At 36.3% G+C, this 15,108-nt stretch overlaps 2 protein-coding genes across 4 annotated transcripts; one reads left to right on the forward strand and one right to left on the reverse strand.

Annotated features, from left to right (window-relative positions):
* Positions 1-727: 727 nt before the first annotated feature.
* On the forward strand, positions 728-4,290 carry LOC140801812 (transcription elongation factor 1 homolog). Of its 2 annotated transcripts, none has more exons than XM_073157115.1 (5): positions 728-843; positions 1,770-1,904; positions 2,001-2,071; positions 3,724-3,745; positions 3,831-4,290. In XM_073157115.1, exons 2-5 carry the CDS (start codon positions 1,792-1,794, stop codon positions 3,892-3,894), a joined length of 270 nt encoding a protein of 89 aa, XP_073013216.1. In that variant the 5' UTR covers positions 728-843; positions 1,770-1,791; the 3' UTR covers positions 3,895-4,290. The 2 variants fall into 2 exon arrangements, with proteins under 2 accessions (XP_073013216.1, XP_073013226.1); XM_073157125.1 differs by having other exon boundaries at positions 741-843; positions 1,762-1,904.
* Positions 4,291-5,595: 1,305 nt separating this feature from the next.
* Positions 5,596-14,863, reverse strand: LOC140801800 (ubiquinone biosynthesis O-methyltransferase, mitochondrial). Of its 2 annotated transcripts, none has more exons than XM_073157104.1 (10): positions 14,440-14,863; positions 13,076-13,165; positions 12,187-12,265; positions 11,571-11,648; positions 10,338-10,386; positions 8,602-8,651; positions 7,216-7,365; positions 6,216-6,296; positions 6,014-6,117; positions 5,596-5,922 (listed from the first exon to the last, which is right to left on the reverse strand). In XM_073157104.1, exons 1-10 carry the CDS (start codon positions 14,721-14,723, stop codon positions 5,907-5,909), a joined length of 981 nt encoding a protein of 326 aa, XP_073013205.1. In that variant the 5' UTR covers positions 14,724-14,863; the 3' UTR covers positions 5,596-5,906. The 2 variants fall into 2 exon arrangements, with proteins under 2 accessions (XP_073013205.1, XP_073013196.1); XM_073157095.1 differs by having other exon boundaries at positions 7,216-7,383.
* Positions 14,864-15,108: the final 245 nt, after the last annotated feature.

The following is a 15,108-nucleotide window of genomic DNA, read 5'->3' on the forward strand; positions in this document are numbered from 1 at the left end:
TAAATTAGTTTATAAGTCTTTTTCTCCAGGGGAAGGGACCATTAGTGAGGGTGACATTTTGAAATCTCTTACTTTAACTTCTCTCCCCTTCCCATCCTCTATTGCATGCATATATTGTTATTACCACTATCGCCTTGGACTCTCATGGCATTCCTCTTTCCTTTAATCGTAGTTAAGATCTCAGTGTCTACTCTTCTCCGTTTTATTCCGACCTCTTATTTTTATCTTTCTATAGTTTTGCATAATTTTTTTTATTTTAATTTGTATAACTTAACTATTTTTAATTTATAACTGATGTGAAATTTTAACGGCCCTCTACTTATGACTAATATGAAATTGTTAAGTTCTCTATCCGAAATAAGATAGGCTTCAAAAAATAGTTGACCATCTATATTCTCATCATTTCTTTATTTTTATAAACTAGAATACTCTTCTATTATCATAATATAATTTAAAGAACAAGTATCCATATCTAATTAAGGACACAAGGAAAGAGAGGGATACTATTGTTTAAACAAAAACCTTTCTCCTTGAATAGATTATATTCTAATAAATATAATGACTATATTTTAATAATTATATATATATATATAATTTAATGGTGTTTTAATTTATATTTATCATAAGTAGAACCGTAGAAGATGGTTAAGTGATACAAAATAATATTACGCCAAATATAAGGGGAGTATATATCCACAAGACGGGTCGGATCTTCGGTTTTGCCCCTGGGTTCCTATTATCCTATATAAGTCGGCCAAGACTCACCATTATTCTTCGTTCTTCGATCGTTCGCTCGATCTCCTCGCGCTCTCCTCGCCGTTGCGGATTCTTGCTTCTTTCCAGGTAATTTTTGTAACGATTTCCGCTCTCTCTCTCTCTCTCCTCAAGATCGTCCTTTGCTTTCTTCTAGCCCATGTCGGTAGGGTTTCGTGCGCTTTTTTCTCGATTTTTTTTTGGTTGAGAGAATTGCGTGAAACTTTCTTGTTGATTTGGAAAACTTTGGGCTTCGGAGTTTTGCAATCAGTTTCTTTTCGTATTAATTACTTCCTTGACATTTATGATATCTTCTCGATTTTTATTGATTTAGGATATGAGGCGGCTAGGGTTTCGAAAGTTTCGTCCAAATTGTTATTTTAGGGTTCTTGTTTGCCGTAGATGTATTGCTTGTTTGTTTTCTGTAAGGTTGTTTAGATCGTAGGTTTCATGCTTTATTATAGGGGAGAGAACAAGATGAGGCCTTATTTGGGATTACTGTATCTAGCTTGATTGAAGTGATCGGTGTTAGTTAGGGCTCATGAGAGAGACGGTTGATTTATGGGAAGTCCCTGTATCATGCAATTATTCTTTTTGTTGGGAACTCATATTGGAGGTTGATGCCAATTGGCAGAGAATGATAAACTATATTGGTTCTCTTGAATTATTCTTCTTTTGGACTTGTGCCTTATATGAACCTAGATTGCAGGGAAAGCAATGGTGATGCTTATCTAATATAGAAAATTATTGTTGTTAACGCTGCGGTTCTTATATCGCTAGACCAATTGATTGGAGCTTTTTAGGATCGTGATGTAACAAAAGTTCACTTGATGTTGATGGTCTTTTGCTCTCTTCAAATTGCTTGCTTAATTAGATTTTTGTCTTCACTTTATCACAGTGCCAGTTTTCAGCTTGGGAATATTCTGAAAACCTCATGCAATGCATAACGATTGTGTCTGCATAACGTTGTAAACTCTATATTTGTGGAATTTTACTGAGCTTGAGCAGTGATACAGGAACACCAAAAAAGGGTGTATCATGGGGAAGAGGAAGTCAAGGGCGAAGCCACCTCCTAAGAAGCGAATGGACAAGCTTGATACAGTCTTTTGTTGCCCTTTTTGCAACCATGGGAGTAGTGTTGAATGTCGCATGTAAGCATCCAACCTTATCCTGTTTTCTATTTGATATTTAGTGCTAATGTTTGCTATGTAGAATGACAGTGTTTGTCCATTTATTTGTTGTTATAGTGATATGAAGAATCTGATTGGCGAGGCTACATGTAGGATCTGTCAGGAAGGTTTCAGCACCACGGTTACTGGTATGTTCAAATCTGTTGGTTGAAAATTTGATAAAAATTTGAATATTACTAATCCATATTTTTAGGATCTTCATGACATGGTGCTCTTATAATCCCTTATCACTATATCTGTTTTACTTTGTGGGCTTGGTCTCATTTAACTCCTTAGTGTACCTATTTTTGTTTCAACTCTGGAAAGATAATTTAAAGCAATACAAAAGCGCACACATGGACCTTGGCAAGATTAGGCTACTAAACCATCATTTGTTGGGCAACATGGAAAAATGGCAGTAATTTGTAAAATTAAGTGAAGTTTGCCAATAGGATGTAATAGTTCCTATGCAATTTCTGTTATTAACCTGTACTTACACATCTTTTATTCCCAACAATACTAACAAAGCATTTAGTCCCAACTGTTTGGGTTGGCTTTTTTCCCATTCATCTACAATGCTGCTAAATATTGGTAAAATATCTGTGCTCCCTTAGAAAACAGGGTTAACTTGAAGCTAGTCCATGTTCTAATACAAGGGGATCTGTCGGTGTACCTAGACCATCTTACCTATTAAACTTGTTCTAATACATGGGGTGTGTGAGAGGGATGAAAAACTAGAAGTAGAGAGACCAAGAAGGTAATATTTGCTGAAGTTATATATAATCTAATGTATTGAAAGGCAGCCACGAGTTGCGAGCGATCATCCCACCGTCTTGCGTTCTAGCAATCTTAATATATAAAAAATAAAGAATAATTATAAAATTTTAATAGTGCAATTCACAACCATAAAAATAATAGAGTACAAATTTATAGTTCACAAGTATGTATACATATTTCATTAACATCTTAGTAGTAAATTATCACGATTTGAAATAATATTAATAGCTAGTGGTCTGAAATGCATTAGTAGTTGATGGTTCCCAATGTTAACATGAGAGCACATGGTCTTTTTCCTACCGGTTAAAGCACAGAGAAAGAGGACATAGAAAAAAAGAGTTGGTGGTTTACAATGTTAGAGAAAGAAAAGAAGAAAAAGAAGAAGAGGAGATGAGGCAATTCACGGCTTCAACAAAATCATTGTTTGGTCGCCACCACAGCTTGCCATCTTCGCTTGTCGCCTTTGCTTAGCGTTGCCGCTTGCTGCCGTCATTTTTCACCACCGCTTGTTGCCTCCGCTAGCCACCACATAAGAGGAGCGATTGAGAGAGCAACAAAAGAGTTTTGTTTTTTTAAAATATATAGTCGGCTAGTGGTTAGTTATTAAACTCGATCCACATCTGACCCGCTTCCAACGTGCTTCAGTAGCTGCTGGTCCAAAATGCTAGCCTGCCTAGCACCTTTCGGTGCCTAGGCGGCCTGCAATGGCAGTTGGCTGCCTCATGCCGACGCCAACCCACATAGCATGGTGGCTGCTAAAACTGATTTTAAAAACATTATTATAATCTAGCCACATGTAGAGGTTAGTATCTTAAGAAGTCAATGTTTAGGTATAAGAATATTGGTTATGAATTTATAGTACTTGCGGAAGTAAGAAAGTCACTGAATCAACCTAGTAGCTTGGAAATTATTACATGTTTGAAGTTTATCTGTTTTTTGTGTAGCAATTATTATTGTTCCAGTTTGAAGGCATTTATTTAAATATCTAAAATTCTAATTATTTCTTGTTTTTCTTTTGTTGCAGCCTTGACTGAGCCTATAGACATGTAAGTTGATGAGTTGAAGCATGTTGCGCTCTTTGTTATAAATGCTTATAGCAAAGTCTCTGAGTTGAACTTCTTTTTCTGACAGATATAGCGAATGGATAGATGAATGTGAACGTGTGAACAATCTTGAAGATGATGATGGTGCCTAAACATCTACTACTTGGAGGATAAGAGTTCGCTGTATATAAAAAAATAAAAAAAGATGTGTAATGTCGGTGTCACTCTTCATTAAGTTTGTCTATGTTGAAAACAGTCTAGGGTCAGAGTGCTTGTTTCCAGTAATCAGATGATTCGTAGTTAAGCTTATGTAGCATGCAAAATGTTGCAATTAGATGTATGCCCATATTTTTACGTATGGTGTGAAAATTGTTGACGGTGGGAAATTTCATCCCATTGTTTCTGTATGTCTGTGACAAGTTATTAGTATTTCTGAGGTTCTGAATTTTTGCTTTTGGAATGTAATACAGCACTCTGTTGAGCAGGAATACTAAACTGTTTGTCCTTCATATATCAATAAACACTTGTTACTGAGCTGCACCAATAAACACTTGTTACAAGCATATGATTGGAGCTGTCCAATCAGTCAAAAACTAGACAAGACCCGTCAATTTTGTGTTGGTAGGAAATGCTTGATTGTTTGCACGACCGCTTCTGTTTAAGAATCAGCCGTGCAGGTCTTGCCATATATTTTGACAGCCGGACAACTTCGTTGAGGATGCTAATATAACTCTCTAAACTGGAAAATGCATCAAGCCCACCGGTGACCTTGTAGGATCACATTATTTATTGAGGAAGAGAAAATAGGGCAAGAGCTCTAAGAACAAACCCCATATTTTGTTGTATTACAGAAGTTAAAATAAACACTCTAGGAGCAACCTCCTGCTTGGCCAGCCGACGGCACTACGCTTAGAACAACATAAGTCTTAAAAAGCTGAGCATTCCATCAAGGAACAAACTCAGATAGAAGTTCAAGCTCGGCAGCGACAAAGTCTAGTGAATTAACAAATCACTTGAAAGGCTCCTTTGAGAAATCTTGAGAATCCAGAGATGGAACATAGAAGAAGAAAAGAAAACAAACAAAGGCAACCGATCTGCCTAATAAAACCATAATACAACCATACTGGCAATCATTCTCAGAGAAGAAGAAAACCAACTAGGGCATAACACGGTAGATTTTAGGAGGCGACGGAGCTAGAAGTGAGGCAGTGACTATTGCAAGTGGGGGGAGACATGGACCGACGAGATCCCACAACTCTCAACCCAGTCCATGGTGACACGAAAGTCTGAGGGGAGATTCGAGGCAAAATCCACGGTGCTCGGCTTCGACAGTGTCAATGCAGATGGCTAGGGAGGGAGTCGTGATGAGAAGGACCACAATAGCGTGAATGAGAGAGGGGATGTGAGGTTGATGATAATTGGGGTGGAAAAAGGAGGTAAGCAAGGAAAAATGAGAGGGGAGAAGGAAGAAAAGACAGCAGTGAACTTGGGGGAGAGAACCACTCTCCCTCCACCTAGCACTTGGCTAAGCGGAGGGGAGAGTAGAGACACCGTTGGAGGCGGGGGAGAAAAACCTCTTGTCGACGGGAAAGTCCACTAGGGGAGAGAAGACTCTCTCTTCTGCCTGGCCCTTGGCTAGGCGGAGGAGAGAGGAGAGAGCCAATCATCTTGGAAAATCCAAACCCAAGCAGGCAATGCTCTCTAGTTGTTTCCGGAAAGGAAAGGACGTGAGTTTGAAACCCAAAATTCCTGCCAAACAAAATTGTTCAAGATTCATGTTTAATGGGAAAGAAGAAAAAAAAACCCGTCTCCCAAATTGCTGCAATGACCAAAAATTCTCAGGCTATTCCACATATTTGAACTATTTTCTTATTTATTCATCCTATAGGCAGAGGCAACATTGACATTTTCATTTATTGACATCTGTAAGACCACTAGTATGGAGAATTACAAAATCAATTGACTCAAATGGAAAAGAAGAGCCAATACAAATTGTTGAGAAGGATACGACCTTGAAGTCATTGTATGAGGAAGACAACAATAAGCATTTCGAGTGGAATATCCCGTCAACCAGCTTAAGGAGTTGCGATGAGCCTCTACATCTATTTGCGTCTTTTATCAGGACAAGCATGTCAGGTAAGAAATCAGGAGTATGAACTGCCTGTTATTCAGCTGCAGCCCTGCAATATATCCAAAGAATTTAACATGCTCCACTGCAAATAATTATTTGGGATATCAGATAATAATAGATTATTGCTTTAAATGTCTCACTCGGTCTGCTTGACACCAAAAGCAATGAAATTCACACTAATATCATCTGACACAGACCACTCTCCAGTAAGCGGGTTATAAACAAACCCCACCATTTCCTGTACCTGAAAAACAAAGATCCGCAAAAGAAACCAGGTTCAGCTGAAATGTATGTTCAAGAAACAAATTGCTGTCCAATCCTGTTCAATAAATTGAGTATTACAGAGACTGAAGCTCTTTGCAGTATCAGGACTAATTCCTCTGGTGTGAGGAATCTGGACCACTCATGTGTGCCTTTTGGGAGCTGTACAGTTGGAAAAAAAAATCAAGTTATGCCTCAGAGAACTAATTTGTGCTCGCTTCTAGGAGTAGGTAAGCATAAATAGTAAGAAGTTAACATCATGAGTATGTTAATCGATCCAACAGTCCAACCGTAATCAGAAAAGCTTCAGAATTTCTTTTAAATTTAAATAATTAAAAATGTTAATTACAATATGTAAGTCTAATATAACCAAGATAGATGATGACCTAAAGAATCATCATGTAGAAACAGGAAAAGGACATTGTCCTATTGCTGGATTAATGAAAAGCCCACATGGTAGCACTACTTGAACAAGATAAGGAATGCAGAATTATAGATTAGTAACAGGAAAGTGAACCTTGTCACAAGCATCAGCACCAAATTCACTACATCAGACCCAAAACTTTGTTGGCAGCCAGTATCTTCTTTTTCACCTTATAATCAAATCATACATGTGACCTTTCTCGCTCTAGTAACGACCACCATGAATATGCTCAAAGAAGATTGAGGCAAACGCAGACACATAAATGTCATTTTCAGGCAGAAGATGAACAGGTTTTGGCAAGACGTAGTCAATATGCATATCAACTCTAGCAATAGTGTCGAAATGCTCTTCTCCAAACTCAAAAGGAAGTTTCTTTAATGAGCTAGAGAACTAGCATAAACTTTTTTGTTGATTTAGAAGCTAAAAGAGAAACATGCATAGTACATAGTTTAACATGAAAATAACCTAATTTTAGTTGGATATAAAAGGGAATGAATAAATTATAAGGTAGATTTATTGGCTGTTCCAACTTTGGATTATCAGATACAGATCATTGTAGCTTAAGATACTATGAAAGAGTAGAATACGACATAACAGTTCTCCTACAATACCTTTGTAAATGAAGGCAAAATAGCTATGAGAGAAAAAGAGACAAACCCAATTAAGAAGGTACTCTGCAGCAACTATGGCAGTAGCATATGCTCTCATTGAACGGTTGATAGTAGAGATCACAGTGGCGCCACTAGGAACTGTTAGTGCTGCAAGAGATTTGCAAAATTCTGCAGGGTCTGCAACATGCTCAATTACCTGGAATGCGATCATGTCCTAAATTATGTATAAACTATGTCTGTTCAAGCATGCACCTCAATTTCTTTTATTTTCTTTTCAATATCTACAGCAAAGGACCTAGCATGAAGCTCAGTCCAATCCTTTGTTTTCATTTTTACAGAAAACAACCCGTCGGAGAAGTCATACATCATATAAAAGATCTAAATATCAATCCAATATCAACTCGGTCAATTATCACTAAGTACTTAGCCGTGACCAGCAAACCTGAATATTACGGCAGCAGAGTAGCCCGATTATTAAAGATTCAAGTATCTTATTAAATGCAACATGTTACTCAATTACTCTGGGATGGAGTCAAATATTGGGCTTATAAAATATTAAGATGTTATAGAATATTCGTCCCAGAAAAGCACTAGATTCTTTCAGATGATTCCTCAAAGTTTGAAATCTTCCTAGATTGCAAGATGATCCATAACACACTTGAAACATATGTGGGACATCGCATGCTAGTTAGAAACATGAATGTAATACCAGAGATAAATGATCACACAGTCAAATACTGTTCTCTTAGAAGTCGAGATGTTACTATTTGCCTATACTAGAAGGAGACCAGGTTCTTTTCAGATATAATAAATTAATAATACAACTAAATCCAAAAACTCTGTGGACACTGGACAGCGAGAATATCCATAAGGCAGGACAAATACTAGTGGGGCTAGGCTGATAAAATTACCATAATGCACCTATAATACATGCTCTTGAAGAAAATTTACTAAATGAACTGGATTATGCCTAACAAGATTATTAGAGATGGATGTAATAACAGAAACCAACTTCTGTTTGTTAATATGTGGAATTTCTGACTTTTCCGGGAGGATTTGTTCCAATACCAGAGACAAGTTTAACGAAAGTTGCTATAACTGTAGCTTTCCCCAGTAAACTACACTATATTGAATTTTGTTTGCTACAAGAATATCACTATATTTGATGTGATTGTTTGTAAATCATTTTCTTCATGTTTGCTCCGTCACTTGCTAATACTTCAAGCCCCATCGCATATCTTAGAGGGAGGGAGAGAGGGAGAGAGAGAGAGAGAGAGAGAGAGAGAGAGAGAGAGAGAGAGAGAGAGAGAGAGAGAGAGAGAGAGAGAGAGAGGGAGGGAGGGGGAAGAGGAGTCGTTACTGGAGTCGGTAGAAGGTAGGTGGGAGAAAAAGAGTGCAAGAGAAGAAACTCCTTACCCAGTTGACAACATACCTCAAGAGCAATCACAGCATCATATTGCTTGTTCACTTTGACCAATTCCTCTGGACATATAAAGTTGTACACTATAAGATTTTCTATCATAATATCACGGTAAAATTACTACTAGTCTAAATTCTAATTGACTAGTTCAACGAGTATAACATCCTTTTGTAATTTGCAACACGTCAAGTTAGCAAAATTTTACAGCAAAGTATTATAATAGAACTATCTGACTAGAAAAGCAATAAACTAGATTGACTGCTGGAACGATGAAATTGATATATAACTGTTTCAAGGTATAGTGACTCAACCGAACATAATAAACTTTGACCAATTCCTCTGCACATACAAAGTTGTACATAATAAGATTTTTTATCGTGTACACATATCAAGGTAAATTACTGCTAATCTAAATTCTAAATTTGACTAGTTCAATGAGTATAAAACTCCTTTTGTAATTTGCATGTCAAGCTTAGCAAATTTTTACAGCAAAAATATTATAATAGAACTATTGCACTAGAAAAGCAATAAACTAGATTGACTGCTGGAATGATGAAATTGATATACAACTGTTTCAAGGTATAGTGACTCAACCAAACATAATAAACTCTATAACAGTAGAAGGAACTTGGAGCCGCCCTTATTGGGATTTTGGAATGAGAAAATTTGATGAAGTAAAAAGTAAAGTTCCAACTTTCTAGCTCACAGAAAAGGTGCCTAGAATTGTCTCCTTGCTAACTGAAACTACTAACAATGCAACTTCAAGACTATGTGATGCAGGAGCATAAATACTTAACTCTAAAGGCATATTTCAGATTAGAGAGTTGATTGCTAGTCTTTAGGTGTCTTTATTGAGTCTTAGAGGTAATTTTCTATTTTTCGTCATTTATTTGGCATATATATATATATGTATTTTCATAACTTTTATATTGGGTCTGTTTTGGGCTCAATTTGAGGCTTTTGAGTTAATAATTTAGGAGCTGGTTAGATTTTACTGTTTCCAATATAGATATGGTCTATTTTGACATAACTCAACTAGGAATATAGATATGGTCTTTTGTAACGAATGTATGGTGCATAGAAATAAAGAAAAAATATGTTCTCTTTCTTCTTCCTAAGTGTGAAGTGTATATTGGTGTGATGCCAAGACCTTCAATGAAATTCCAACAAGCTAGAATGAGTCTAGTAGGTACCTAATCTATCACTTTTTCCTTCCTTAGTTACTCTTCAGTGCTGAATTGGACTTCGGTACTGTGGCAGTTCCATACCACTGGGGTACTATAGCGTGATACTATCAGGTACTGTCGCAGTTCATATCAATTTTTTCTTTTTAAAATCAGATATTAGATCTGATATTTTTTTTCTATTCTTTATTTTTCTAGTCTATTGCTGTTTTTACTATTAAAATCTATATATTTTCTCATCTTGGACTTTCTACCTTGAATTGTTTGCTTTCCTTATATCTGGTTTACATCACTATGCCTCATTAGATTATGAGGCATATGATGAGAAAATGTGCATATTAAAGAATCAGATGTTAATGCTCAGCAACAAATGTTTCCTGGAATACTGCAGAAAGTGAGAAGAGTAATAAAGAATGTATCACTAATGAAGCCCGCTACTATGGTAACAACTAAATTATGGTCCAGAGAATTCAAGGATAATAAAAACCGAATTGCAGTCATGCAACAATACCAAACCTCTTCGACATGCAGATACAAATAAAGAGTAACAGAGAGAGATTTTACCAGCAGTCATGCAACAATATTGGATTGATGAAGTCAGTGGATCTGCTTCCTGTATACAAAAAGAAGATAACAAGGTCCATGTTACTGTAACATAAACTCAGAAAATATCATGCTATGAATAGTAAAAAGTCCATATGGAAAATTTCTTATAATTTTGATAATATCATAACTTCTATATGTTCATAGTTGGTACTTGGAAGTAGCATAAGATAGAAAGCGGAACAAAGCCAAAAAAAGGTTTGACATCACAAATTGCTTAAAGCTTGATTTAAAAAATTAAAAAAAAAACTTCACCTTGTTGTTCAGGTACCTAATGAAATATCTAAGGCTGGGGCAGAGACACATGTATGATGTTTATATGTTCGTTATATATATGAAAATTGAAAATCATATGTTAGGTAAGTCTAGTCAAAATTCTTAATTTCTTTTTCAGTCTCAACAAAACCATGATTAGCATCCTAACCAGAAGGGTCCGAAAATCTAAAGATGAAAAGATGTAGGTTTAATTAGGTAATGATAAAATAAAATATGAGAGACATTTTCTAGTTTCATTGATCAGGGAAGAAAGATGTTTCTTTACAACCCTTCTTTATGCTTGATCATACCTTTGTAAAGTTTCAAAATCTTAGATTAAAGGAATCAAAAAGTATCTTCACAGCATCTTTCTACATCACTTGTCCTCATCATGAGATGACAATGCTTTCCCTTTGCAAGATCAGAGCAGTTTGGGCAACCTAGACGAATAGTTTCTTAAATAAGAAAATCCCAGATAAGCTTCAGACTACATATCTGAATGCCAACTTTCTATATAAGTGATATTATTCTCATTCCATCTTGCAACAACACTACAATTTTCATTTCTTTTAGCATGTGAAAATGTTGGACACAACAACATAATGTCCTATTAACAGAATTTGAAATTGTAACATTGAAAGTTTCTTCCTGGGATTATTCTTAAACTATTGGTCCAAGAAATTTATCACTTTACATTTCAAATTGTTGAGTATGGAGTTATAGTTGTTGTATTCTTGAATATGTATTATACTAGTTGGCAGGCTGGTTGCTATGTGATCTTGGTTTTTGTCTGAGCTTCACTCATGCAGAAAAAACAAGACTACAATGGTAATAGCTAGTATCCTATTATCTTCTTTTATGCTCACTAAGTTAACTTTGAGAAGCAAACACAGGACAGACAGAGACATAATTCAATAATAAAGATGAGATTAATCATACAGCATGAATGCGAGCGATCTTAATATTCTTATCCACAGCGTCAATGCCTGTAACAATAGCTCCCATCCGAGCTAGAGGCTGAGAAAGAAGAAACAGCATTGTCATATAGCAACGAGTATCTTGGGAAAATGATTTTGGAATCTTAAAATAGAAATTGACAGCTGAAATATATGATATTTTGAACCATGATAAATAGCATAGCAGTAAAGAAGCTAGTGTAGCAATAGGATTCAAAACAGCATCCAAACAGTAAGGCTTTATCTGTGGTTGCAGGCTGGAGTCGTGGACTCATGGCAACAGCTTCTCCAACAAGGAGAGTAAGAGTCCCTGCATTTGTGGGAGCCTTGTGGTGCGCCAGGATACCACTATTGTTACAAGTGGTGAAATTCAGACTCCCATTGCTCACATACTTAACCATTAGATATTTCAGCTTGCCTTATGATGACAAGGGAAGATCTATATTTACCTAGCATTTATAACTTATAAGCACCAATTTAAAATACTGCAAGACAGTTTATGAGTATCTTTAAAACTACAAAAACCAGAATGAATGCTTTGACAAATATACCAATTTGATGATTTTCAAGAAACCAATCCCTTATCAAGAAAAACGTACCTCTGAGAGAATGCCACCTCCGCATCCAACATCAATAATATTCAATCCTTCAAGAGGCCTAGCAGAATATGGATCTCTCCTGGAAACAAGGGCAAGAAGTTAGCATCAAACAAAAGAAAACTAAGTTGATGATTGACTATGTTGACAAACTTTTATGCTGATAATACATCCATTGGTACAAGTATGTACACATTGAATCATTAGTACTAGATTATCTTCCACGAATACTTGAAGCACGAGTCACATAACTAAAAGATATACAAAAAATGTCAACCAATGGTCCCAAAACACCAATAACTTTGTTTATCCTCTCGAATGAAACTCTAGGTGCCTCGTGCATAATTTTAAGACAGATCTGGTGTTGGCTAGGCAAGCATCAGTAGGTCCATCTATGCAATTTGTACAGTGGAAAGTACATGATCTAGCTTATCTTTTGGTTGAATTGTGGTGATCAATTACCTTCTAAGTCAGTGGGTGGAGTATTGCATTCATACAATTGAAGTAATTGGTCCAGTTCCTCTATAGTTTACAAGTTATTGAATGGTCTAATAATTTACCATCAGGATAGAGCTCAGCACCTCTTCATAAATGGAACAATCTCCCTTGATGAGAAATTTTGGTAGTACAAATGATTGATCCATTCCAACAGAATGTAGTTAAAGCAAACAATAAGGTGTTGCTGGGACACTGAAGTAGGAATGTATATTCTATAGGATATTGATTCTACAATTCCTCAACAAGAATTTTGACAACAGTTTTAAAGAGCAAAAACATGAAGAAATAAATTAGACATGATGTTCTCACATTACATAACTGCTCTTGCTATCGTAACAGATAGTACAGAGTAATCTGGCAAAGTAACCTATGCAGATGAAGGTTCTTAATGCACCTGAAATGTCGACAGAGAGTGGAGCGAATGAAAGACACTCGAGTAGGATTCATTAAATGCAATGGTTTAAATGGACCTTCAAAATCCCACCTGTTAAATCCATCAAAAGATATTCATCAGAATGCAGTTGCAAGTATGAAACAAATAGAAATTAGCTAAGATTTATCAATCAGATAGATATTAAGCAATACGTATCCACAAGTAGTAAGAACTCTAGGGATGGCATGAATTTTACTAAACATGCTATCCTGGTAGAAATATGATCCAAATTATCAGGTTTAGATTATATGTAAATACCAGCTTACCAAAATCTCATTTGGTTTTTGGTCTGCACTTCAAGCCCGATGTGTTTCATATGGAACTGATATCTCATTGGTGGATCGGATCTCAACAGTTATAGACAATAACTTATCAAACTAAGGAACTGACCTAGTAATCTCAAATGGGTCAAATCAGAAACTAGCTAGTTTCCATCTATAAGTACCGTAATATATACAACAAGTAGAAATAGTGTGAACACTATTAGCCTTTAGTTAAAGTGATTCTATATTTTAATCCTCTCATAGTTCCCTTTCCTTCACTATTATAAAATGACCATGATGAAAGATTTTAGAGGGTAAAAGAACAAAACGAGTTACTAGCAAAAGATAGATAAAGTTCCTCCCAAACAAATAGTACAGAAGCACGTGCATGATCATATTGCAGCAAAATGAAGATCCTTGAATTGCAGCAAAATGAAGCACACAGCTCGAGTTAGAATAGCATAATACAAAGAAAAATAAGAGCAGAACTTGGAAATTAACAAACTATGGCTAAGAAGATCCTTGAATTGGTATCTAGATAAGCTGAAGTACATTAAAAACCGTAACTTTTGGAAAGTTCAGGCTCCTAGAATTCCTACAGGCAACACTAATTATTATATTTCAATTAGTTCAAACTCTTTTCTTTTTAGGTTGATGTCAATAGTTCTCCTATTGAAGAACATAATCCCAATTTATTGATTTTTTTCTTTCCTTTTTATATACTTATCTACATAGAAATAACTGAAGAAGTTCAAAATCATACCGTTTGCATCTTTTAAAAAATAATATAAAAAAACAGGAAAATTGAAGGAAGCGGAAAGAAGGTAAACTGGTGATATATAGCTCCCGGTAAACTCTTTCCTATCAGCACGATCTACATTTTCCACAACTAAAAAATGAAGCCTTTATTACTCTTGGTTTAGTAACCAAACATGCTCGAAATACCAGACAATTCAATCAACCTCCGAAAGAAATATCAAACCTTTATTGAAAAAGAAAATCCCACCATTTCGATAGATACCAAGAAGAATATAAAAAGCAAACAAAGAGAGAGAAACCGACCAGGTTTCAGCCAAGGCAGCAAACTTAGCGACCTCAGTCGGATTCAACGAAGAAACGAAGGCAGTCGATCCGCTTCCTCCTTTCGCTTCGCTTCCACTCCCATTCTCCGCGTTAGTGCGCTGACTCGGAAACGGTGCTGGGAGGGGAGGAGCTGCATCACTGCGGGATCTCCACTGGAGCGGCGGACGAGAAGGTGAAGAAATCAAAGAGGAGAGAGGAAAAGGGTTAGGTTTTCGGAGACGACGATAGAGATCTCGCGGAAGACAGAGACTTCTCCAAGCCATTTCCTTGCTGAGGACGAGGGAGCAGAGACTCGAGTTTAGAAGGATCCGAGTCCGAAATGTAACTTTCGCGGTGGCCGGTTTGCAGAGTTGCGGTGGATGTGGGTTTTTAAAAGGGTGTTACACTGTTACTTGTTAGCAATAGATAGCGGCCGTTGATCAACAAGTTTATATATATCATCAACTAAAGAAACAAATACGGCAAACTAATGCTTAAGTTCGAACGATTTCTTACCATTTTTTTCTTTTTACGAGTATACATAAACATTGCTAATTGCCCTGTGACATGACTTTGTATAACGAAGTGCGCTTAACTTGCATGAAAAATATTCACGAGAGCGCAATCTTATTAAATATACGACCTTTTGATACAAACGCCCAGAAAAAC

Source organism: Typha latifolia, chromosome 1, assembly GCF_019914945.1.
Source record: "Typha latifolia isolate L0001 chromosome 1, TyphaL0001v2, whole genome shotgun sequence".
NCBI lineage: Eukaryota > Viridiplantae > Streptophyta > Magnoliopsida > Poales > Typhaceae > Typha > Typha latifolia.